Consider the following 23,262-nt stretch of genomic DNA (forward strand, 5'->3'; position numbering starts at 1 on the left):
AATTGCTATGTCAGGTAGGCGTAGCCCTTTCAGCTTTCCAGAGTGGGGCCATGCTTGTTTGCTGTGGAGACCGTTGTGTAAGTCAGAAGGTGGGTATAGTTCTTATATCTGAAGCTAGGGGTGCAGCCAGTGATATAATTGTTGTACTCAGACCTGAATGTTGCCACTTCCACTACACAGTTGTCAGTGTAGAATTGTACTCACCCCTACATATGCTACCACAAGATACATGGGAGTATGCAGTTTATTTTCTACTTATACAATTTACTGCCATACAAAAGTAGTTATTGAGATGTATTCATTTGGCACATGAACTGTTTGTAAACTGCTATACTGTGAATATTTATTCACTCACTTTTGAACAGTTTGTGCTTTTTTACTGTTGACATTGGCACAGGCTGCTCAAGAAAACTGTATACATTTCTGTACTGAGTATGCTTACCTATATCCTTGGTAGACCCTGAACACACAGGTTTATTGTACATTTGGGTAGGGGTGCTGTAGGACAGAGAGCATTTATGTCTTAATATGTGAACTTTATCTTGCTGGACTTAAAGGTTTGCTGTGTACCTGTTAGTTTACCAAGGCAAGTAGTCTGTCTGCATAGCTCCCAACTGTGGACCTCTCCAGATGGTAGCCTGAGGTTAGCCTGTTGTTCTTTGTGCACCTCACCGGTCTTTTCAGCACTGGAACAATGGCATTGTCACAGTTGGTTGCTACCAGTACATGGCTACATCCCTTGGTATTTCAGTGTTGTACTCCTACATAAGGGTATGCTTCTGGAACTCCTTCCAAAGCTATTTGCACATTGTGTAACAGCAGAATAGCTGATATGCCTGTGTGTTTCTGCCTCTGCCAGACCTCTCAAACACTCAGGTACATATTTGAACAGACACAGGGTAAAGTAGGTCGAAGTGAGGTACACCTTCACAATATTAGTAACATTAGGTTGAGACTTTGAGAGAACCAGAGCATATGGATTAATACACATTTCCTGAAGTACAAGTGGTGTCTAACCCTTACTTTTTGTCACAGTTGGGAAGTATGGCCTCTACCCTAGTCAGATATGCTAGTGTTTGTCCTGCTATAATACTGTCTGGGGGTTGTGAAGTGCTGCTGTAACATTATTTCCTGCTAGAATGGCTGGTTCTTTTTTCACTGTCATGTAATGCAATTCCACAAGAACTGCTGGTAAAGATCCACAAAACAGGATTTGTGTTATGGCATTCCTATTTGGCCTTTAAATTCAGTCATTCTGATGCATGATATATTGGTTTCAGCACCAATTTGTTGTATTTTTGCCATGGCTCAGTGGTACTTCATGCAGTCTAGTGTGTACAAGGTCCTGGGTTCGAGACTGACAGAGGTATTTTACTTTGCTGCTGAGCAGAACAAGGGCCCTGACATACAGACTGACTAAGGCACTTTTAAGCAGTTGTAAGTGGATTTGCGCGGTTTTGCGCGATGCTTAGCTAAACGCACACAAGATTAGCTAAGTACACACTCATGCAAACACACTGACTACTGCTTAAAGGTGCTTACTCCCGCTAACCCCCGCGCTCATTTCTTTGAATGAAAAGAAAATGGGGAGATAGGAAAGTGTTGAAAAAAGGGGCACAAAGAGGAAAAGACAGTAGGGAAAACAGCTCAGGATGTGCAGGACGGGTGTAGGGAAGGTCCATAGCTGACCAATTCTTTAACAGCAACAGCTGTGCATATACTAGTAATTTGAATGGAATTTTGAAACCTTCCACCCGTGAGAGAGGAGTGAGGACAACAAAGTGTGTTGTACTGCCAATTAAATTTCTGTTTGTGTCCAGCGGACATGTGTGCGAATTGGGCAGCTATGTATGGGGTGTAATTTTTTCTTGGGTGCAGATTGCCCCTTTTTTTCTGGTAAGAGTGGAATGTGGGGTAGGGGAAGTAGGTATATTTTGGGAGGTAGGTTGGGGAGGTAAACAGACAAGACAAACAAGACGCATACAGGGGCGGAGTATGACACATGGGGTGGGTGAACACCACTGATGGGGGAAGGCTGCTTGGAAATTGCAAGCCCATGAGCCCACAGATGGCAACAGTGGAACTGAGATCCCCACCCATGGGCAGTCACCACTGCACCTTCACAGCCCAAGAGGTGGCTGTGCTGGGGGCTGCGTAGGAGGGCAGGCTCACCCGTGAGTCGCGCCACTCTTGCCTCAAGCTGGCATAGAGGATCAGTGACTGAACACTGGATCTCCCTACGCACCACAGCCCGGACCATTCGGAGGGTGATAGGTGGCCCTCCTCTGCCCACACTTGCATGGGGGGGACAAGCCCCATCCCCTGCAGTGCTTCTACCCGAAGATGACATAGGACCAACGGAGGAGGGTGTCCCGGGCTGGGCACCAGAACTGCTGGTGCTAGGTGCCATCACCAGCTGAGGTGGGACAGGTGGGTCCACTGGGACCGGTCTTCCCATACATTCTATGTTTAGGAGGATTTAATGACAATATGGGTTAGTAATAGCCAACAGCATTCCAGTTTAGTTGTAACAGCATACAGTAGCATTCCCATTAACCCAACACACCAGAGTTCAAACAGTTGAACAGCAAGCATAGCACATGCATATATAGAACAACAGTGGTCATTCCAACAGCATGCAGGATTGATTGGTGGCAACAGGCCACCAAGATTGTGGTATGTGAACAGGGCACATGCATCGAGGTAAATGCAGATATTTATATAACAATAGGACATGTGTCCCAACAAATGTTATAAGATTAGACTTACCCATTGAGGTGTGGAATTGCATTATTTATGCACATACAGTGGGGTAAAAAGATACCTCCATTAACAACTTATCTATACTTATAGTTTACACTACATTCCTATTGACTGCAGTTAAATATCCCCTACATGTATTATTACACTAGGCAATGTCTGTTAAATTGTGAAATGGATTTTGCTAGTTCTTGATATACCTGACCTGTATCTGACATACAAACTGTCCTGGATGCAGATGTTACTGCTACATATTTATGTTTTTCATTTATATTTATGTATCTACATATCTGGATGTGTTCAGGTATGTGTTAACAGCCCCCTACATTTCTAGCAGCATACTGACATTTCTGGGAAACACATTAAGCTACTCATGTGCCAGATTAACCTGTACATGCCGGCCATTAACCGACAGTTGAGGACTGTATATATGCTTAACAGCTACTGGCACTCCTTTCATCCACTTTAAATGGGCCTACCCATGTGTGGGTTGACTGCACTTAATACAACAGTGCTATTTCTATTATGCAAGGGTACAACAACATATCGCAGAAAGTGACACGGACAGACGCCAGGAATTATACCTTTATTAATTACATTACACACTTTTCTAGTGGCTTTCTCAATTATTTGATATATCAGTGCATGCAGAGGTCTTTTATTCAATACTTTTTATACCTTTATTAATGGGTTACAACACCTTTTCTTGCTGTCTCACTTATTTTATATAACAGTACATGCAGAGAAGTTATTCCACACTTTTTATACCTTTATTAATGGGTTACAACACCTTTTCACGCTGTCTCACTTATTTTATATGACAGTACATGCAGAGAAGTTATTCCACACTTTTTATACCTTTAATAATGGGTTACAACACTCTTTTTCAGGCTCTCTCACTTCTTTTATATGACCACACATGCAGAATATTTACTAATCTGCCTGGTGCCGCAGCCTTAGCAGCCTATCTGCATAGGCTTGCTGATTTGCAGCACGGACACCTGCAGCTGTGAAGTAAATGAAGGGATATTGAGACATACCTATCCATAATATAGACTACAATAGCAATTCTTACATACTTCATTCCATGGCTACATACTCAGTAGTGGGGCATTTGGCATTCCACGGGCCTCCTGTATCCAGTGGTTCAGTTGGTCCTCCTTGCGTCTCTTCAGGTCTGCATGGTGGTGTCTGACCTGCTCACCAGTCCAAGGGATGCCTGTGGCACTGGTGAGATCATGTGCAAAACGGTTCCAGGCTTCCGCTTTGTACTCCGTGCCCTGGAACTGGCCCTGCAGGAATCTTGCATCATGATGATGGACGAGGAACCAAACCATGTATTTTGACTCCTCAATGCCCCGCCGTTGTGCTCGAAAATGAGAGCCCTCTCCAGCATCGGCCATACTGTCTGCAGATGGGAGCTACAACCAGTTATGGCAATTATTCCCACCTATGGAGCTTAAATATGTCTCATTTCCTGCACTTATTTGTGATTGGCCAGTTTTGAAATATCTCAGCTAAGAGCAAACCTGCTTAGCAATGGGTAAACTTCCACTGATATATATGAGTGTGTTGGAAATGCATCCATATTTAAAGCTGTCATGGCTTAGTGGTTTAGTACTGTGATTACGGTGCACATTATCCCGGGCTCGAGGCCTGTCATTGCTTTTTATTTTACTACTGGCCAGACCGGATAGGGGGTTTGGCTGTGTTTAGCCGACTTTGCTCAGCTTTGCCCGACGTTGCTCTACGTTGCCCGATGTTGCCCAATGTTGCGCTAGTTGGTGCAGTGCACACCTCCATGCAAACATGTTTTGTTTGCGCTAGTTGGCGCGATGCGCAGCTCCGCGCAAAACTATTGCGCTAGTTAAAGCACTGCTAAGCTATGAGCAATTATACTTCACTGCGCTTAATACTAGTGGACTTTGCTTAGCAGTGCTTCACATTCTTAAGATACGTTACTTATGCATTCATCAGTATGCATGACCATTCCACCTTCTTATATATATATATATATATATATATATATATATATATATATATATATATATATATATATAAAATATTGTTCACTAACGCATAGGCCATTTCAATGCATTTTACTGGGATTTAAAAGGTAAATGTCAGGAATTATTTTTATGCACACATTTCCTACAGAAAATAGGTAGTGGAGTGGCGGGACTCGAACCCGGAATGCATACTCTTTGTGCGAGGGCTCTACCACTATGCTATTGCTATTTCCCTTAATTTGCATATAAATAGTTTATTATCCTCTTCGATGTCTACACTGCTAACTGTAGCTAAGCAATGGGCAAACCCACGCATACACACGCAAATACGGGCAGCTATATCGGGAATAATAAAAAAAAAAAGGAAACTTTACATTTTACACTTGTACAGGGATTTAGAATGTGGGGGAGTGTAGTGTTGTGTATGTGGACATTTGAGCATACTCGCTCATTTCTGTTGACATTTGCAGTTTAGGCACTTGCAAGGGCGTGGATATTTGGACTGCTTGGCAGTCTGACATGCCCCCTGCACTCGTGCATGGTCCGTGTAAGCCTTAGAGTGAGTCATCGCACCCTCATGAATATGCATAACGTGCTGACATCATACACTTACACTGCAGTGTCCATGTAAGACTTAGTTAGTCTTACACGGGGGATTAGTGAATCCCGGCCATAGTGTCTTGGCCTCTGACATTTGCCAGAAGCTGATTACAAAGATCTGTCCAACTCTGGAGAAGGATATTTCCCAATGAGTTTCCTAAAAGGATGATGGTTGAGTAGAATAGAGTGTGAGTGTGTATTACGCGGAGAGCAAGACAGTGGTAAAGGTTAATAATGAATCAGGGGTTAGGCCTAAATATTTGTATTTTATGACATTAGGAATATGGTTGTTATCATTGTCACAGATAGTTGCAGTTTCTGAGAAGAGGTGAAAAGCATAAAGTTAGTATTTTTTTTTTCTGGTTAATCAGAAGCTTATTTTGAGTGGACCATTGACATAGCTCTTAGAAGGCTTACTGGAGTTGCCTTTGAGGGGTGCTAAAACAATGATTTGCTTGAAGAGCAAGTATATCATCTGCATAAAGGGTGAGGTTGTGAACAGCCAAGCTTCTAGTTATGTCATTAATGAATGGAGAGAAGAGAAAAGGGTCTAAACAGCTTCTTGGAGGATTCCAGTAGTGATGGTACCATTAATGGATAGTTGGTTATTGGAGAGTGCTTGAAATGTCCTGTCAATAAAGTAGCTATGTAACCAGTCTGTAACATTTTCCCCAAAATTAGATTTGTGTAATTTGTCCAGCAGCAATTCTTGAGTGAAAGTTTCTGCAATGGCTAGCTGAATTTGTTAATACTGTTGGATCTTTGACCATTAGGTCCCATGAGTATTTTAATTATGGTGTGTGGCCACTGACTCCTGAATTTCACTGAGGACCTCTGACTTAGTCCAGCTGTCATAATTAGCAGAGTTTCCCCTTAGAGTTAAAGTTATTCCTAATTCTGTAATGTAGCATGTATCTACATTCTATTCCACTAATCAGAATTATCTACCTTCGGAAAATATACTTCTCTGGAGTTCAGCCTGTATTTTTTTCCCTCAACTGGAAGCTGCTTCTTAGTAACTCTTAGTTAAACTCCCCTGTTGTTCCCACAAATGTAGAAATTTTGTAGACATAGATTGGTCTGTACCTTTATAATTTTTTGGAGATTTGCTCCTGAAACATTCAGACTTACTGCAGAAAGCTGTGAAGAGCAGTCAGTCCCAGTATCACAGTAAGAATGATTCTTGCCTGTAACAAGCAAATTATAAAATTGTAAGGAAACTAATTTGTGTTTGTTTGCTTTATGGACTTATCTGGCAGGGGCTACTTTACAGTTTGGTTGCTGCACAAGGAGATGACAGACTTGCTCTAATGCATCTTGGATACAAACACCTGCAAGGAATTGATGGCTATCTCCTTGACCATGATTTGTCTTATGGCTACTATGCAAATATTGCTGCACAAACATCCCTTGATCGACGCATCACAGAAGGAAAGCAGGTAAATACTATGTTCACTTTTGCTTTTGTATCTCCAATTTTTTTCATAATATAGTATTGTTTCTTTCTTTGAGGTATGAACAGCATTGCACAGTTGATGCTGCCTATACTGTTTATAAAAAAAAATGTAAGCTTCAGTTATTTTAGGAAGCTATTGTTTGCTTATATTTATTTTATTGTATGTTATTTTATTTTATATTTTTTATTGTTGATGTACACATCTTTGTCCATATGTGAAGCTGTTGGGACTACCTGCACTTGTAAGGTACACAAAAATATTCTCTGTATACTTTTTCAGTTCAAAAATGAAGGCTTCTGCCTGTGACTTTGATATCAACAAAAGATGGTTACAGCTGAAAGCAGAACATTTTCTTCATCCTTGAAAGCTACTCAGTATAGACTTTACTTTTCAGATATAAACAAGTTTGAGAAACTCTGCATTCTTTGGCATTAAAATCTGTTAAACAAAACTTTTCTTGAGCTGAGCAGATAAATATTACTTTTATGTCAGGAACACTGAAATCCTTTGTAGGATAACTTTTTGCCCATATTTTTTAAAGTCTTCCTTCTGCAGTGTGAGAATGACTTTCACACTCTCTGACTTCCTGGTAAGATCAACATCCACCGCCTCTCTGGCTTTCTTTGGTAAGAAGAGCATCCAGTCTTTCTCTGGTAAGAACAACATCTGTAGTCTGTGGCTTTTATGTGTTAAAAATAGCACACAAACTAAGTTTATTTGCCTACAACAGCATCTCAAAGTCTGCAGGTTTGGTTTTCCTTTTAAATTAAAGACAGGCGAGTCACTGGGATTTACTATGAATAGTCATATGCCATTTAATCGTAATACAATTAAGAGATCCTAAAATGTCTAAAAGCTGGGGAGGTTGTAACTCAGAAAAGCAAGATTCCCAAGGCTGTGCTGCATAACTTGATATTACTTGTGAACCTCTGCTATCTCTGTAAAAAACAAAAACAAAAAAAAAAATCTTGCTTTTTTCCCACTTTTCTGAGAGTTAAAAAAAGTTCAGTTACAGGCTTGCTGTTCCTGAACTGTTTGAAAGTTTCTGGGAGGCCATTTTTGCTTGGGCTGAAGGAGGGTCTCTGTGTTGATCAGTGGCAGTGAATAACATTGAGCAGCTTCCCTGCCCCCCGTAGAGGTGGTTACTGACTTGAAACTGTAGTTTTATTGTCCGTTTTGGGTCTATTCCTGCTTCTTTCCAGCCCCTGCTATCAAGCACACTTTAACGTGCTTTAGTGCGGAGTTGCCACTAGAGCAGCATCGGGCAGCGCCGGTTAAACAAGGTTAAACTCTTTCTGGCTCCAGAAAGTCTGTTCTTCAATTTTTCCCTTAGAATTGCTCTGTTAGGAACCTAAACAGTTTACACCTTCACTAAAAAGTGCAGCACTTGTTCCAAATAGCTTTTTCTTCTCAAAAAGCTCAGCACTTGTCTTATAAGCATATCCCTTGTCTTATAAGCATTCTCTTTGTAGGTCAAGCACTCCTATATTATACAAATCTCTCACTAGCAAAACCCCCCAGGAGTGCCCACTTCCCTGTTAAGCCCACTACTTTTCTGTCTCATACCAACTCATAATTCTTTCTAGCATGTCGAAGGGTCAGATGCTGGCGTCCTCTCCTGCCCAGTTGGTGAATCTGGGAATTCTGAGACAATGTTACAATTGCCTCATGTACACGGACAACCCTCTCCTCCTCCCACGTAACACTAACACTTGTGAGAGATGCAGCTATTTAGCCAGACTGGAGGCTGAGCTCTCTCAACTCAGGACTGGCAAGACCAGGCAGGAGGAGAAGGCAACTACACACACCACAATACCAGTCTCACATAACTCAACCACACCACTGAATCAAACACATAAACACACTAAGACATACTCGGAGGCTCTGAGTAAAAATTTACCTAAACAGCAGAGGCCTCCAAAGCAGACACCCAAGCAACTGCAAACTCAATACACCACCCAAGCAACACATAAACAACAAAATCAGTGTGCAAAGCAGTCACTGCCCTTAAGGCCAAATACAACACCAAACATACTTGTCATAGATGACTCCATAGTCAGACACACTGACGTCCCGCTCACCAGACTGAGTAAGGAGAAGGTCACAGTAAGCTGCCTGTCGGGCGCTAGAATCCGCCACATAACGCAAGCACTCAGGTCTCTCAACAGCAGGTACAAGTACGACTCAGTCATTGTACACGCTGGTGTCAACGACCTGAGACGTACCTCCTTGGACTACATGAAAAGAGACATTGAGGAGCTCTCTGATTATGTAGCCCATGCAGGTATGACCCTGACCTTGAGCAGTATCCTACCTTCACCTAGAATGATGCCACAATACAGTGATAAGATGATCAGCTTTAATAATTGGCTTAAATTCTGGTGTCATTCAAAGGGGATACAATGTCTGTCTGCCTGGGATGACATGCTGGACAAGCCACGCTGCCATGAGGGACAGCTTGCACCTGTCACCCCTAGGCTTCCGGATATTGGCAAAGGCTCTTGCCACCCCCATAGTGCCTTTTTTAGGCAAGGCTCAAATTCTAAACCTACCACCCTAGAACACAAAAAAGGAAAAAAACTAAGGGTAATGCTGCTCAATGCCAGAAGTCTCAATCTCAAGATGCACGCACTCAAGGCCCTTCTCAGTATGGAGAACATCGATGTCTGTGCTGTGACAGAAATCTGGTTCAAGGCTCCTGAGAGCACCCCAGCACTATCAGGTTTCACCTCATATCATGTGTTCCGGCCCCAAAATCCAGACAACACCAAGAAAGGAGGGGGGGTGTCCATATTCATAAAGGACACCCACACCTCAAGGTTGGTGGCAACGCACGATGCATCGGAGACCATCCAGGTGCAATTAACCATAGGCAAGACTGCTCTGCAATTTGTAGCATGTTACATGCCACCCTCTCAAACTCAGGAACCTCACATGGCCTTCCTGAAAACATTGGAGGGGATAAATGTATCTCCAAACACCATCATACTAGGTGACTTCAACTACCCTAATATAGACTGGGAACACTACTCAAGCCCAAACACTCTAGCCCAAAGGTTCCTGGAGTTCATAAACTCAAATGCCATGGAACAAATAGTCACCATCCCCACAAGAGGAGAAAACATACTTGATCTCATCATCACGAACATGGGATCACAATGTTCAACACCGGAAGTATACCCCTGACTGGTGAGATCAGATCATAAACTAATCTCGCTGGAGGTCCTCATCCCGCCCCCACCTGAAATAAAAAAGACCACAGTGAAACACCTCTCAAAAGCTAGCTTCACACTCCTAAACACTAGTGTGGTCTCCTTTAAGGCCCCTGAGCCAGTGGTAAACATTACTCAAACCGCTGAATCACTTACAAATGCCTTCTACCAGCACCTACAGGACTGCATGGATCAGGCAATCCCAAACAAAACTAAGACTCTTTGTACCAAAGGCAAGCGTCCAGTCTGGTGGACCCCAGCCATAAACAAGCTCTACAACAAAAGGAGGTAGCTACTACAAGATAGAGCAAAATCCTTGAAAGGTAAGACACCTTTGATCATTATAAGTAAAAAACTAAGAGCTCTCATAAAATCATCCAAGGCAAATTTTGAGAGAAAAATCGCCAAGGACTCAAAAGACAATCATAAGGCCTTCTTTAGCTATGTTAGAAACCTAGGAGGAAACTCCCATATATGCTCAGAATTAGTTCAAAATGATGTGAAGATTACTGAACCTACACACATTGCCAGCATACTGGCTGACAGGTTCAGTGCAAACTTCTCCCCAAAAGGAGAGATATCTATACCAGAGGATTGTAGCCCCCAAACATCTCCAACGCCCAGGTGAGAACTGCTCTCTCCAAGGCAAAAAACACAGCATCCATGGGACCGGATGGTGTCCCCGGCTGTGTGCTCCACAAACTCAATGAGGAATTAAACCCGCAGTTAGGACAGCTGTTTAATCTTAGCCTCACCTCAGGATACGTACCCAAGGAGTGGCGACGGCGACTGTGGTCCCACTTCACAAGGGCGGTGCCTCCACCGACCCTGGAAATTACCGTCCCATTAGCTTGACAAGCCTTATCTGCAAAGCCATGGAGAGGATCATAATGGAACTCATAAATAAAGACATAGGGAACTTACAGACTTTGGATCCAACCCAGTTTGGCTTTGTCAAAGGCAGATCATGCCTTTTAAACTTGGTTGACTTTTTCGAGACAGTCACCAAGGCCATTGATGAGGGAAAGGCAGTCCATACAGCCTACCTCGACCTGGCAAAGGCCTTGACACAATACCCCACTCAGGTATCATCGAAAAACTCATCAGCTTGAATGTAAACCCATACATCACAAGATGGGTTGCAAACTGGCTAAGTGACAGAACCCACAGGGTCAGAATTGCTGGAGCCATGTCAGACTCAAAGCCTGTCACAAGTGGTGTCCCACAGGGCTCAGTCCTGGGTCCACTCTTGTTCGGCATCTACTTTTCTGAAGTACAAGCAAACACAGGAGGGTTATGGCTGACAAAGTTTGCAGATGACTGCAAACTGGGCGCCATAGTCGAAAACACATCTGACACAGATATCCTTCAGAAGGGCCTCACAGAAACGGATAACTGGTGCCAGAGCCATGGCCTAAAGTTAAACGCCAAGAAATGCATAGTCATACCCTTTGGGAAAAACAAGGTTACCCCTAGCTACCATATAGGTGGCAATCCACTGAGCACAGAAGAAGTCATCAGGGATCTGGGGACCCAGGTTGACAGTAGCCTTTCGTTTGACACTCATGTTGCTAAAGCAGTTAGGAAAACCTTCTTCATTGCCCACCTGATCATGAAGGGATTCACATCTAGATCAAGGGAGGTCATCGTCCCCCTGTACTCATCACTCATTAGACCTATGATTGAGTACAATGCCCCATTCGGAATGTATCTGACCCGACACCTGCAGCAGCTGGAAAGGCCCCAAAAGTTCCTCACCAAAAGGATAAAGGGTCTCAAAAATATGTCTTATGCTGCCCGACTGAAAGAACTCCAGCTCTATTCAGTCTCATACCGCTTGCTCAGAGGTGACCTGTGCCTGACATATAAGGCCATGTCAAACCCAGATTTGATGAATATGCTTCACCTCAAAAATCTAGATCCCTCAGAACCACAAGGCGGAGACTTAAACCTTGACACGGTTATTAATAGAACATGCTGGAGGGACAGATTCATCACCCAGAGACTCCCTATGCTGTGGAACAAAATCCCGGTACATGTGAGGCAGAGCACCTCGCTGGCCTTGTTCAAGAGGAATCTTGACCAATGGATGGGAGATCGCAGATATACCCCAGGGATTACTTCAGTGTCACTGCTTGACAGAGGCACAGCAAAATAATAGGCATAGTTTTATTCAAACTAAAGGGGTGGCGAAAGCCACATAACTATGGGCTAGGCTTATAAATGCCCTTGGGCAGATAGCCTAGTATGAACCTATGAACCTATGGAGCTTACCTTCTGCATTCCCAGCATGCGGAGTTTCTCATACTTGTTTATATATGAAAAAGTAAAGTTTATACTGAGTATCTTTCAATGAAGGTATAGATTGACAGATATATTCATTCTGAGGTTGTAAAAACTCAAATAAAAAGGAGGGGGTGAGGAAAAAATATAACACTCACAAAGTGCAACATTTTATCTCTACTGCAGTAGCCTAAGCTATAGGGGTTATACCCTGCTAGGATTTATCAGCCAGCAAGCTTCCACATGCCCAAACCATTGAAAGCTCAAGCTAGGCAGAGAGAAAATCAGCTGTTTGGGTGCCAAGTCCTTTACAGCTTTCCTGCTATTGAAGAGCGCTCCTGTTGTGGGCTTTTGAGGATCAATGAGCTGGGAAAATAACTTACCTTCAGAGGAAAAATCTTTCACACGTTTCTGCTTTTTATAAAACAATGCTTTTCTATGAGATATGCTTGAGATCTGTTTTAGTTTTGTTAGCTTTTGATGTTTTAGTAACTCATGACACCTTCCTGTCAGTATTTTAAATTTTGTTTTTTTTATGTGAATATTTGCATTAAACACATTTATTTAACTTTTACTGACATTAATTTCAAAAATTACTTTTAGGGTCTAGAACACTGTTTTGTGTTTGTCACTGTGAATTTTTTAAGAAGTCGCTACTTTTGTGCTACTTACCTTTTACTGAGTTTAGCAGACATTGCTTACTGAGGTTCAGCCTTCTTGGCTTAACCGTAGAACAGCTTAACAGTTCCTTGATCCTTTATTCCTCTGGACATAAGAAGAAGAAAATTGCTAAACAGCCTTTGCCAATTCAGTAGGCTATGTCCTTGCCTTATTCACAGAAGGGTGACCCTGCAGTGGCCATTTCCAGTTCTTTAGATCACTCATCTTTTCCCCTTGTTTCATCTGGTGTAGTCCCTTTAGCCACCTTGGACTAGGTTGTAGACATATCCTGTATGACTGCTGCAGTTTCCTCTGTGGGAATGAGAGAACCACTATTGCTGGTTTTGGAGGAAGGAGTGTGGAACGCTTTTCTGCCTACCTGTTCCCCATGATGATGTCCTTGACACAGGTCAGCCCTTTTCTGTGATTTTACTATTAAAAAGAAGCAAAAAGTGAAAGAGTTCTGATGATAATCATACAGAATATTATATCCATAAAGTAGCAGGGAGCATTTTAAGAAGCAGCACAGGAATGGAGAAAACAGATTCTGCCAATAGGATGACTGCAGTTAGGGATACAGACAATAGGCAAGAGGGGGCTGTAATTTATTGGAGAAAATTGGCAAAGGATCCAAGGTATTGGGTCCAAATAACTAGAAAAGGAAAGATAACAGAATGGGAAGATGCCAAGAATTTATTTGGACTGCAGGATAGAGATTGCCTTCCCTATCAAGGATTGAAATCAGAGTATAGGCAAAGAGAAAGAAATAGGGGGTTCCTAAATGAAAGACCAGCACTAGTAGAGTTTTTAATAGAATCTAGAACAGAAGCAGGTGTTAACAAAAGATTAATTAGTAGAGCATATAAAATATTGCATGATAACTATAAGAATCAATCAGAGTAGCTTAGACAGGATTGGGAAGAAAGACTGGATAAGCAATTCGCAAAGAGATAGTGGGGGATAAATGTTTTTCTCCCAAATAGGCAACAAAGTCTTGAAGATTTAGGATCTTTGCCTGGAAGTGTTTATATAGGTATTTTTATACCTCAAGTAGACTCCAAATAATTTTTCCTCAGGTGGATAGCAAATGTTGGAGGTGTGACGGGGAAGAAAGAGGTAATTGGGAACATATTTTTGGGAGTGTAATGAAGTGGCAGACTTTGGGGATCCCTGCAGGCTGCTCTGTCCAGGATGCTGGGTGTGCAGAGTGGATTGACTGGGGAGATGACTTTTTTTGATTTATGATACAGAATCAGAATTGCCTAGACATGGTAAAGTCTTGCTGAATCTAATTATGGTGGCTGCCAAAAAAGCAGTTACTAGAAAATGGAAATTAAAGTCTAAATCAGCTTTACTAGAAGTTGTGAGTATAGTAAAAGACATAAGACAACTGGAGTTGGGATCTTGCAAAAAGGGAATGAGCAAATTACATAGGAAAAATGGGAATTGTGGGAACAAAATATGCAGAGAAGGAACGAGGTTTAAAAGAACCCAGGATTTGAATGAACTGTATAATTCTTAACTAACAATGACTGGATAGATTCTGAGTAATATATAACATTTGCAACTGCAGATGTTCTTCGTGTTTCACTGTTGCAGTCATCACGTGTGGGTTATCCCTGCTGGGTAGCCCTCGGCAGGCCCAAATACCAGAATAAAGGATTTCCCTCCTGGGTTGGCAGTCAGTCGCCTGAGACTGACGCCAAGTTGTCAGGGCTATAAAAGGAGGCAGACAACGCCATTACATCAGTTTTTCTTTCCATGGAGCCTGAAGCACAAGCAGTTTGTGAGTGCATTGGTTGGCTGTTGCCAGAGTGAGGGAGAAACCTACTAAAAGTTAAGTGACCCATTGGGGAATCTTTTCTTGGACTTAAACCAATGTCTGAGAAAGTGAATAACTGTCTCTGTTGTGGAAAACAAGTACCACACCAAAACTTTCATAATCTGTGTGTAACTTGTTTAGGCCCAGACCACCATGTCCCCAGATGTTGGTTCTGTACCTTATTTAATGCTCGGACCATCCGTAGAAGAGATGGATTTGTAGGTAGGCATTTCAGGGAGAGTAGTTACCAATGTGAAATGGCAGCTGTCGGTCAGTCTACTGTGGAAATTCCAAAAAAGAGAAAGGAAAAGGAAAAAGACCACAGAAGGTTAGGCCCTCAGACGACTCAAACCTGAAGTCAGCCAGCCAACCATCCACTAGTAGAGTGGAACTCAGTGAGGTGCATACACAGCCCCTGATGACAGCTGAAGAGCCATCCCAGGCCTCTAATGAGACCCTTTTGGAGTCTGGTACACTGCCGGATCAGGCTTCTCCTACCAAAATGTCAGTTGCCAGCCCCATGGTTGGGTCCAGAGCCATTTTGCAGGCACTGGCTTCCAAGGAGGCCTTTCAGATGATCGATGCCAGACAAAGACTGCCAACCACGCCACCAGTTAAAAACCACACATTAGCCCATTGAATCACTTAGACCTTAGACCAAGGCCACCCCTGGGAAAACACCTTCCTAGTAGCCCAGTCACCTACTACCTCCCACCCAACCTGCTCAGTCTCAGCAATTACTTAGGATGGCTGAGGATTTAATCTCTCTCATCAGGGGTAACCAGTCTGCTCAAGCTACCCCAGCCAAAAGAAAAAGGGACCTTTCTTCAGAGGTGCTTTCAGAGTCAGAGGACTCTGAATTTCTGGACTCAGACACTGAAGAACACCCCCTGGCAGCCTTTGAAAATTCAGATGTGGTGGAATCCATTCCTTCTGCATCCCCTCCTGAGGACCTCTCATTCGGGGAGACCTTAAATTCCCTCTGAGAGCATTTCCATTGGGAGGCTCAGGACTACCCCCAGTCAAAGAAGAGACTGAAAGAGTTCCTGGACTTGCCACAACATAAACTGTTAGCCATTCCTCCCATTCTGGATGTGGTGGAGGATGCCATCTTGGAGTCTGGCATCACCCCTGATGCCCTTCCTCCTGCACCCAGAAAGCCTGACAGATATTATAGGGTGCCAGACACCCATAAGTATTTGTTAAGAATACTGCAGCTGACCCAGAAGTCATTACTCAGAGACCTAAGGGGGCTAGGGCCCTTTCCTCCAAGAATCCCATACCCTCTGTCAAGGAGAGCAGAGCCTTGGACCGATGGGGCAAAAAGGTCTACACTTCGGTTACCCTAGCCATTAGAGCTCTCAATTGCCAGTTCCATATGCTTAAATATTAACAGAACATGCTTGACTTATTAAAGCAGAAAATATCCACCTTACCAGAAAGCAGTACTACCAGAGAACTAGGAGATCTGTTACACTCCAGCTCTCAAGTGGCCAAGCATTCCCTGCATTGCCGCTTTGATGCTTTGGAAGCCTCTAGCAGGGCTGCAATTTCTAGCTCAGTCATTAGAAGGCATGCATGGTTGAGGGAGCAATTATTGCCTGATCAGGTTAAATCAAAACTTCTTGACGCCCCCTTGGATAAGGAACAATTGTTTGGTCCTAAGGCAGAGGAGGTGATTAAGAAAATGGAAGACAAGGGCAAGTCAATGCAGATGGTCAAAAACTTCCTGCGGGTACAACCCCCCCCCCCCCCCCCCAGATTCAGCAGGAACTTCCCTGCCAAGCACTGGTCCTTTCCTGCCCAAGCAAAAACTGTGTAAAGGAAGGAGCACAGAGATAGGCCCTCCAGGCACCAACAGCAAAGCCAGCGGAGGCCTGACAGTGGACCTCTACTATGCCTAGGCAAGGGAGTTCTAAGTCCACTCCCTACCCTAAAGACTCAGAACAACTCCTCCTCTCCCCTCTGCTAGGAGGAAGACTTTCCCTGTTCCTAGACAAGTGGCAAACCATCACCGCAGATTGTTGTATCTTAAAAATAATTTCCAAAGGATACAGATTCACTTTCATAGAGAACCCCAGATATTCAGGTTTTCCAGACGTACCAGCAAATCAGAGGACAGAGGCCTTCCACCAAATTCAAAAACTTTATGCTCAAGGAGCAGTGGAGCCAGTACCAAAGGAACAAGCCGGGAAAGGATTTTTATTCAAGGTTGTTCCTAGTACCCAGAAAAGAGGGCACCTGGAGCCCTATTCTAGACCTATCCACATTAAAACTGTCCTTCCTGATGCCAAAATTCAAAATGCTGACCCTTCACAAGCTCTTGCCAATGTTGGCACCAATTGCTTTGCTAGTGACCCTAGATCTGAAGGATGCCTACCTTAATATTTCCATAAGGGAGTCCTGCAGGAGTTTCCTACGCTACAGAGCAGGCTCAGAACACTTTCAGTTCTCTGCTGTGCTCTTTGGCTTATTTACTGCTTCCAGAGTCTTCACCAAGTGCCTGGCTCCTGTCATTGCTTTTTGTAGACAGAAAGACATACAGATTTACCCCTATCTGGATGACTGCCTCATCCAGGCAGATACCAAGGAGAAACTCCTGCAGAATCTTACCTTTCTCCAAACCCTCCTAATCTCTCTGGAATTTACCATCAACAGGGAAAAATCCCAATTCCAACCCCCAAGATGGCTAACCCTCTTAGGAGCTCTCCTGGACACATTTGCCCAAAGAGCCTTCCTCTATCCAGAGAAGCAGAACTTTCGCCCCCTCTACTTTTCCCAGCTGGCTCACAGGACCCACTTCACAGCAAGGAAGTTCCTGCAAACACTCGTTTACATGGCATCCTGCATCATGTTGGTGCCTTCAGCCAGGCTTCACATGAGAAAACTACAATGGTACCTCAGAAACCTATGGTGCCAACACTCACAGCCACTGGAGTACCAGCTGCCTCTGATTCCCTGCTTGAGGAAGGAACTTTTATGGTAGGCAGAAGTATGTACCCTGAACAGGGGTCTACCCTTTATCACCCTTCCCCAAGGCCAGACCATCACCACCGATACCACAGACACAGCCTGGGGGGCTCACTTAGGAGATATGTGCACTCAAGGCATTTGGGATCAGGGAGATCTAGCCCTCCATATCAACCTGAAGGAAATGCTGGCGGTGCATAGGGCAATAATAGTATTCAAAGTCCACCTCAGACCAGGAGTACTCTTGATCAAAACAAACAACACCACAGTCATGTGGTACATCAACAAGCAAGGGGGCACACACTCCTACCCCCTTTGTCGCCTAGCTATGCTAATCTGGCAGACAGCCTCAATGATGGGACTCCATCTGATAGACAAGTACATTCTAGGGGAACACAATACCCTGGCAGACTAGCTCAGCAGAAGTGTCCTAGACCCCCGCGAGTGACAGCTACACAGGGAGACCTTTCTCAGCATCATACACCTCTGAGGTATACTGGAGGTAGACCTCTTTGCAACAGTAGAAAACAGACAGCTGACCAGGTTCTGCTCCAGGGAGTTCCAACCACAAACTTGGAAGGTGAACGCTGTCTCCTTTCACCGGGGCAGCCTGTTTGTGTACACATTCCCTCCCTTGCCACTGATTCCCAGGGTACTTCTAAAGATCAGGGCAGAAGGACCAAGGGCTATCTTCGTTGCTCCAAACTGATCTAGGCAGCACTGGTACGCCTTACTCCTCAGCCTGACCAAGGAGCTACCCATGAGCCTGCCTCTCACAGCAAAGCTGCTAACCCAAGAAAAAGGGTCAGTATTGCATCCAAATCTTCAAACACTCAGCCCATCTGCATGGCTTATACCCCAGAAGTGGATATCAGGGCACCTTTGAGTAAGCACGTTCTGGATATAATTAAGGAACCCCAGTACCCGGAAATCCTATTCTGCAAAATGGAAAAGATTTACTGCCTGGTGCCATGATAAGGGTGAAAGCAGCACTCATGCCACTCTTGCATTGGTTTTGGACTACCTGGCGGAGCGCATGCAGAAGGGATTGTCATACTCCTCTATCAAAATACATGCCTCAGCTATCTCTGTTCATTCCCCAACAGAGCAACCTATGTTCTCACATCCCTTTTAAAACAATTCCTTAGAGGGGTCACACATCAGACTACCTAGAAGGCCACCCACTCCAGCATGGGACCTGAACTTTGTCCTAGAAAAACTGACTTTGCCTCCTTTTGAACCAGCTGCCTCAGCAGATCTGAAGCACCTCTCTTGGTAGACTGTCTTCCTGCTGGCCATAACCTCAGCCAGGAGGGTTTCCGAGTTGCAGGCCCTCATGGCCATTGAACCCTTCATTATTTTCCATGCAGACAGGGTGTCTTTTAGAACCAACCCCACCTTTATGCCTAAAGTGGTCTCTGACGTGACCCTTAATCAGGCTATCCATCTCCCTATCTTTTTTCCAAATCCACAAAATAAGGAGGAAAGGATTCTGCATATATTAGATGTGCACAAACAGCTTAGATACTATGTGGATAGGACCAAGTCTTTCAGAAAGACTGACCAGCTGCTGGTCAGCTTCGCTCTGGGGGCAGAGGGAAAGCCCATATCCAAGCAAACCATTTCTAAATGGATATCACACTGCATCCATTTCTGCCACTCCTTTCATGAAAAGATGCCTCCCAAATCAGTCAGAACCCATTCTACTAGGGCAGCATCAACTTCCACTGCCTTTCTTAGAGGCGTTCTTACCAAGGATATTTTAGATGCTGCCACTTGGACATCAGTTCACACCTTCACTAAACACTACCAGCTGGCTATTTTCTCCAAATCCCAGGCAGGCTTTGCTTCAGCAGTCCTGCAGAACATGCTGGCTTCCACTTAAAGCAGTGCTTTGGGGCTTCAATATGGAGGAACTGGGAAAGAGAAACAGCAGTAGGAAGGCAGTCAAGGAAAACTAGCATAGCTTGCAGGTGGAATGTATCAGAATCAACAAATTACACATGCAGCAGCCCAGCACACTACTATAAACTATGCAAACACCTTTCAGACTGTTTTTTAGGGAAGCAGTAGTAGGAAGGCAATCAAGGAGAACTAGCATAGCTGACAGGTGGAATGTATCAGAATCAGCCAATTACACATGCAGCATCCCAGCACACTACTATAAACTCCACAGACACCTTTCAGACTGTTATTTCCCACAAACTCTACACCACCGGTGTACACATACGGGGGATTTTTAACTGGCAAAACTAAATAGAAATGTTAGAAGCTGCTGCTGCTTTAATCCATCAATATGTGCTAGAGACTGAGGGTGTTGAGGAGGAGAATGCTGACAACCGACCTACAGTGAGAAGGAGGAGAAGAGTGTACAGACCCAGGGTAACCTACCAGGGTCTACATGAGCTGGAGATAGTGGAGTGCTATAGGGTGGACAGGGACATTCTGCAGCAAATCATCAAGCTGTGCCGGCCATGTCTCACACACAGAAATAACAGAGGGGAACCCATCTCAGTGGATACCAAGGTATGTGTAGGCTTAAGAATACTAAACACAGGTGCCTTCTAAAGACCAACTGGGGATATCATGGGGGTCTCACAGGCATCAGCATCCAGGGTACTCCACCCGTTCCTGGATGCCATGTCAGCACATGTCAGTGAGCACATATATTTCCCTAGCAGCCATGAGACATTGACCAGAAGTATGCTTCTCTTCCACTGTATAGCAGAATACCCTGAGGAAGTTGGTGCTATAGACTGCACGCACATTCACATCAAAGCACCACCTGGTAAGTGGGGTAGGGTCTACATAAACCGCAAGGGCTTCCCCTTCATCAACTTCCAGGTCATGTGCGATGCCCAGGGCATTATCATGAATGTGTGTGCTGGCACCCCTGGAAGCTATCATGACTCCCACATCTGGCATTACTCACAGCTGTATCAGGAGTTTGCCTTGCCAGGGTGGACATCCCATATGGCCATCTAGTGGGGGATGCTGGCTATGCACTGGAGCTGTGGCTGATGACATTCATCGGAAATGCACACACACCTGAACAAGAACACCATAATGAGGCACACGCACAAACCAGAATCATTGTAGAGTATGTGTTTGGGATACTCAAGTCACGGTTCCGCTGCTTTGACATATCTGGTGAAGCCTTGCAGTACTCTCCAGCTACATGTACACAAATGTTCATAGTATGTGCCATGATACACAATATGATCCTGCGGAAACAGCTGCTGCAGGAACAGCACGCGGCAGGGCCACACATCCCCTCCACCATTGCTAAGGCCAGCACAGGCACAGAGGGACTCGGAGGAGGAACTTCCTGAGCCTGCCCGTGTAGGCAGAAGGAGGCATGCCTAGTATGCCCACGGCTTGGCAAAGAGGCAACGCATAGCACACACACTGACAATGTAGGGACCCAGGGACTGATACCTCTCTCCGACCCGCACATACAGGAAAAGGGATGCCAAACATGACACTGCCTGTGCTTTACCATGTATAGGAAGTGTACTACGTGCATCCGACATAGTCAGCCCTTCAGCACCGTCCTCAATACTGGCCCAGCAACAAGGTAAGTCACCCTTCCTATCAATTACTGAATGGAGTAGTATATTCTGATAGTTGCTTGTATGGTATGGATGCAAGCATGTAAGGGAATTGGGTGGCTGAATGGGATAGCAGCAGACAGCTGAAAGCTATATGGGACAGCAGGAAATCCATAACAAATACTGGTGTCAACATACTAGGCAGTACTACACAAGGTGACAACTCTCACCGCAGTACATGTGATGGCCCAAATAACTGTGGGTGTCAATAGGTCACACACATGGATGTCAATGAGGGTCACATACCCACCAACAGCCTCACCCAGCAGGACAGGTGTAGATGACCATAAAGAAAGGCCGGGCTAAGGCCCACAAATGATGGCAATGGTGAACAGCCCCCCTCCAGACCTACACACACATATTACAACAGCTCTGGCAGTTGCATTTTAGTTCTGAAGGGTAAGAAGTCTGAAACTGAAATTTATGTCATTAAAATCTAACGTGTACTGATATGTCTCCTTTCTGCATGATAGGTCACAATACAATATGAAATGGAAGCTAACTGAGTAATCAAAATACCAGTACAGTCATTGCAAATGTTTAAAGTCCTCAGGTGTGCACCCCCCTCCCACAATCCCATGTAGAAATGCAGTAACATGTAAGTTTGAGGTGTAATATCACTGGAGCACAGATTGCCAGAGCTGTCCCAATCTATATTGTTGAATGTTTGAAATATGCAGGGGTCAGTGTGGTAAGTTTCTTGTGTGTTCAATATTGCCTGGAAGTGGTCAGCATGTGGGCCTGGATGGTTGTGTCTCAGTGGCCTAGGTACAGTACACTGGTCGACAGGCCCATGTTCCAGCAACTGCAGTGCCAACCACACTGCTTCTCAGCTACACCCATGTCAGCAGTTGTACATACTCACTGTCTAGATGTCAATATCGGTCACTGTTGGAAAGCTATACATGCCATGGGCAGTGGCCCATACATAGAAACAGTACACAGGTGGAAGTAGCCTACACAGAATACGTATAAAATACCTGTCAACTGCACATAACTTTGGAATTATACATAGAGGTTAGCATCACATTAGTTGTCCTTCTAGTATAGAATACTGGTAGTCTGGCCAGTCACTGGCAGACCACAAAAGGCACAGTTATAAAGTAATGACAAGCTGCCCATGTTCACACACAAGGCAGCATAAGGGAAATGTTCCAGGCATATCTATGAGTCGATGCCAGTAGCTTCCATATCACACATGCACCCAGCTCACCCCATCACCAGTCACAGGTTTATCACAGGTCATATGCTTGCTGTAGGGAATGAGTACAGCAAGAACCAATCTCTGTATGGGAATACATACATGATGCTGTATGCTGAATAGGTGTCCCATGCAGGTATGTCCCTAGCTGTAAGCAGCAACCTGCCTACATACAGACTCATGGACATGTATGAACAGGAAGGATTGACAGAAACACCTCAACCACTTACCACTGTCACCCCAGGGTAATCCACTGGCTTGCAACCTGGAAACATATGAGTGACAGAATGCAGTGGCCTGCTACAGATGGCCTGCAGCACTCTCAAATGGTCTACTGTCCTGTGGCTAAGGCCCATGCCTTACCCATAGTGCCAATGTATGGAATGTCAGGGGGCCATAACTAACAACCTAACAGTAAACAGAAAACAAATGCAAGGCCATGCTGACAAATGCCAGTAGCATGCCTCCCCATGTCCTACTGCAAGAACTCTGGACCAGGCTATAACTACTACTGGGATAAAGGCCCAACTATAGGGATACCTCAGAGATATTGCATTCATAATGTTAGGAAGAGGAGAGAATAACAGAGGGCGGGTGTAGAAGCATGGATGTCATGGAGTGTATGAAGTCTGAAACTCTAATGTCTGCCCATACTACCCCCTGACTGCAAACCCATG

At 44.4% G+C, this 23,262-nt stretch overlaps 1 protein-coding gene across 2 annotated transcripts in view; it reads left to right on the forward strand.

Annotated features, from left to right (window-relative positions):
* Positions 1 to 23,262, forward strand: part of SEL1L3 (SEL1L family member 3) — a 1,757,172-nt gene that overhangs the window by 1,145,122 nt on the left and 588,788 nt on the right. For both annotated transcript variants that reach the window (XM_044062158.1, XM_044062159.1), the window contains exon 11: positions 6,629 to 6,808. In XM_044062158.1, the coding sequence (XP_043918093.1) occupies positions 6,629 to 6,808 (180 nt within the window). The remainder of the gene's footprint in view (positions 1 to 6,628; positions 6,809 to 23,262) is intronic.

This window comes from Protopterus annectens, chromosome 2.part1, assembly GCF_019279795.1.
Source record: "Protopterus annectens isolate FY-2018-M chromosome 2.part1, PAN1.0, whole genome shotgun sequence".
Lineage (NCBI taxonomy): Eukaryota > Metazoa > Chordata > Ceratodontiformes > Protopteridae > Protopterus > Protopterus annectens.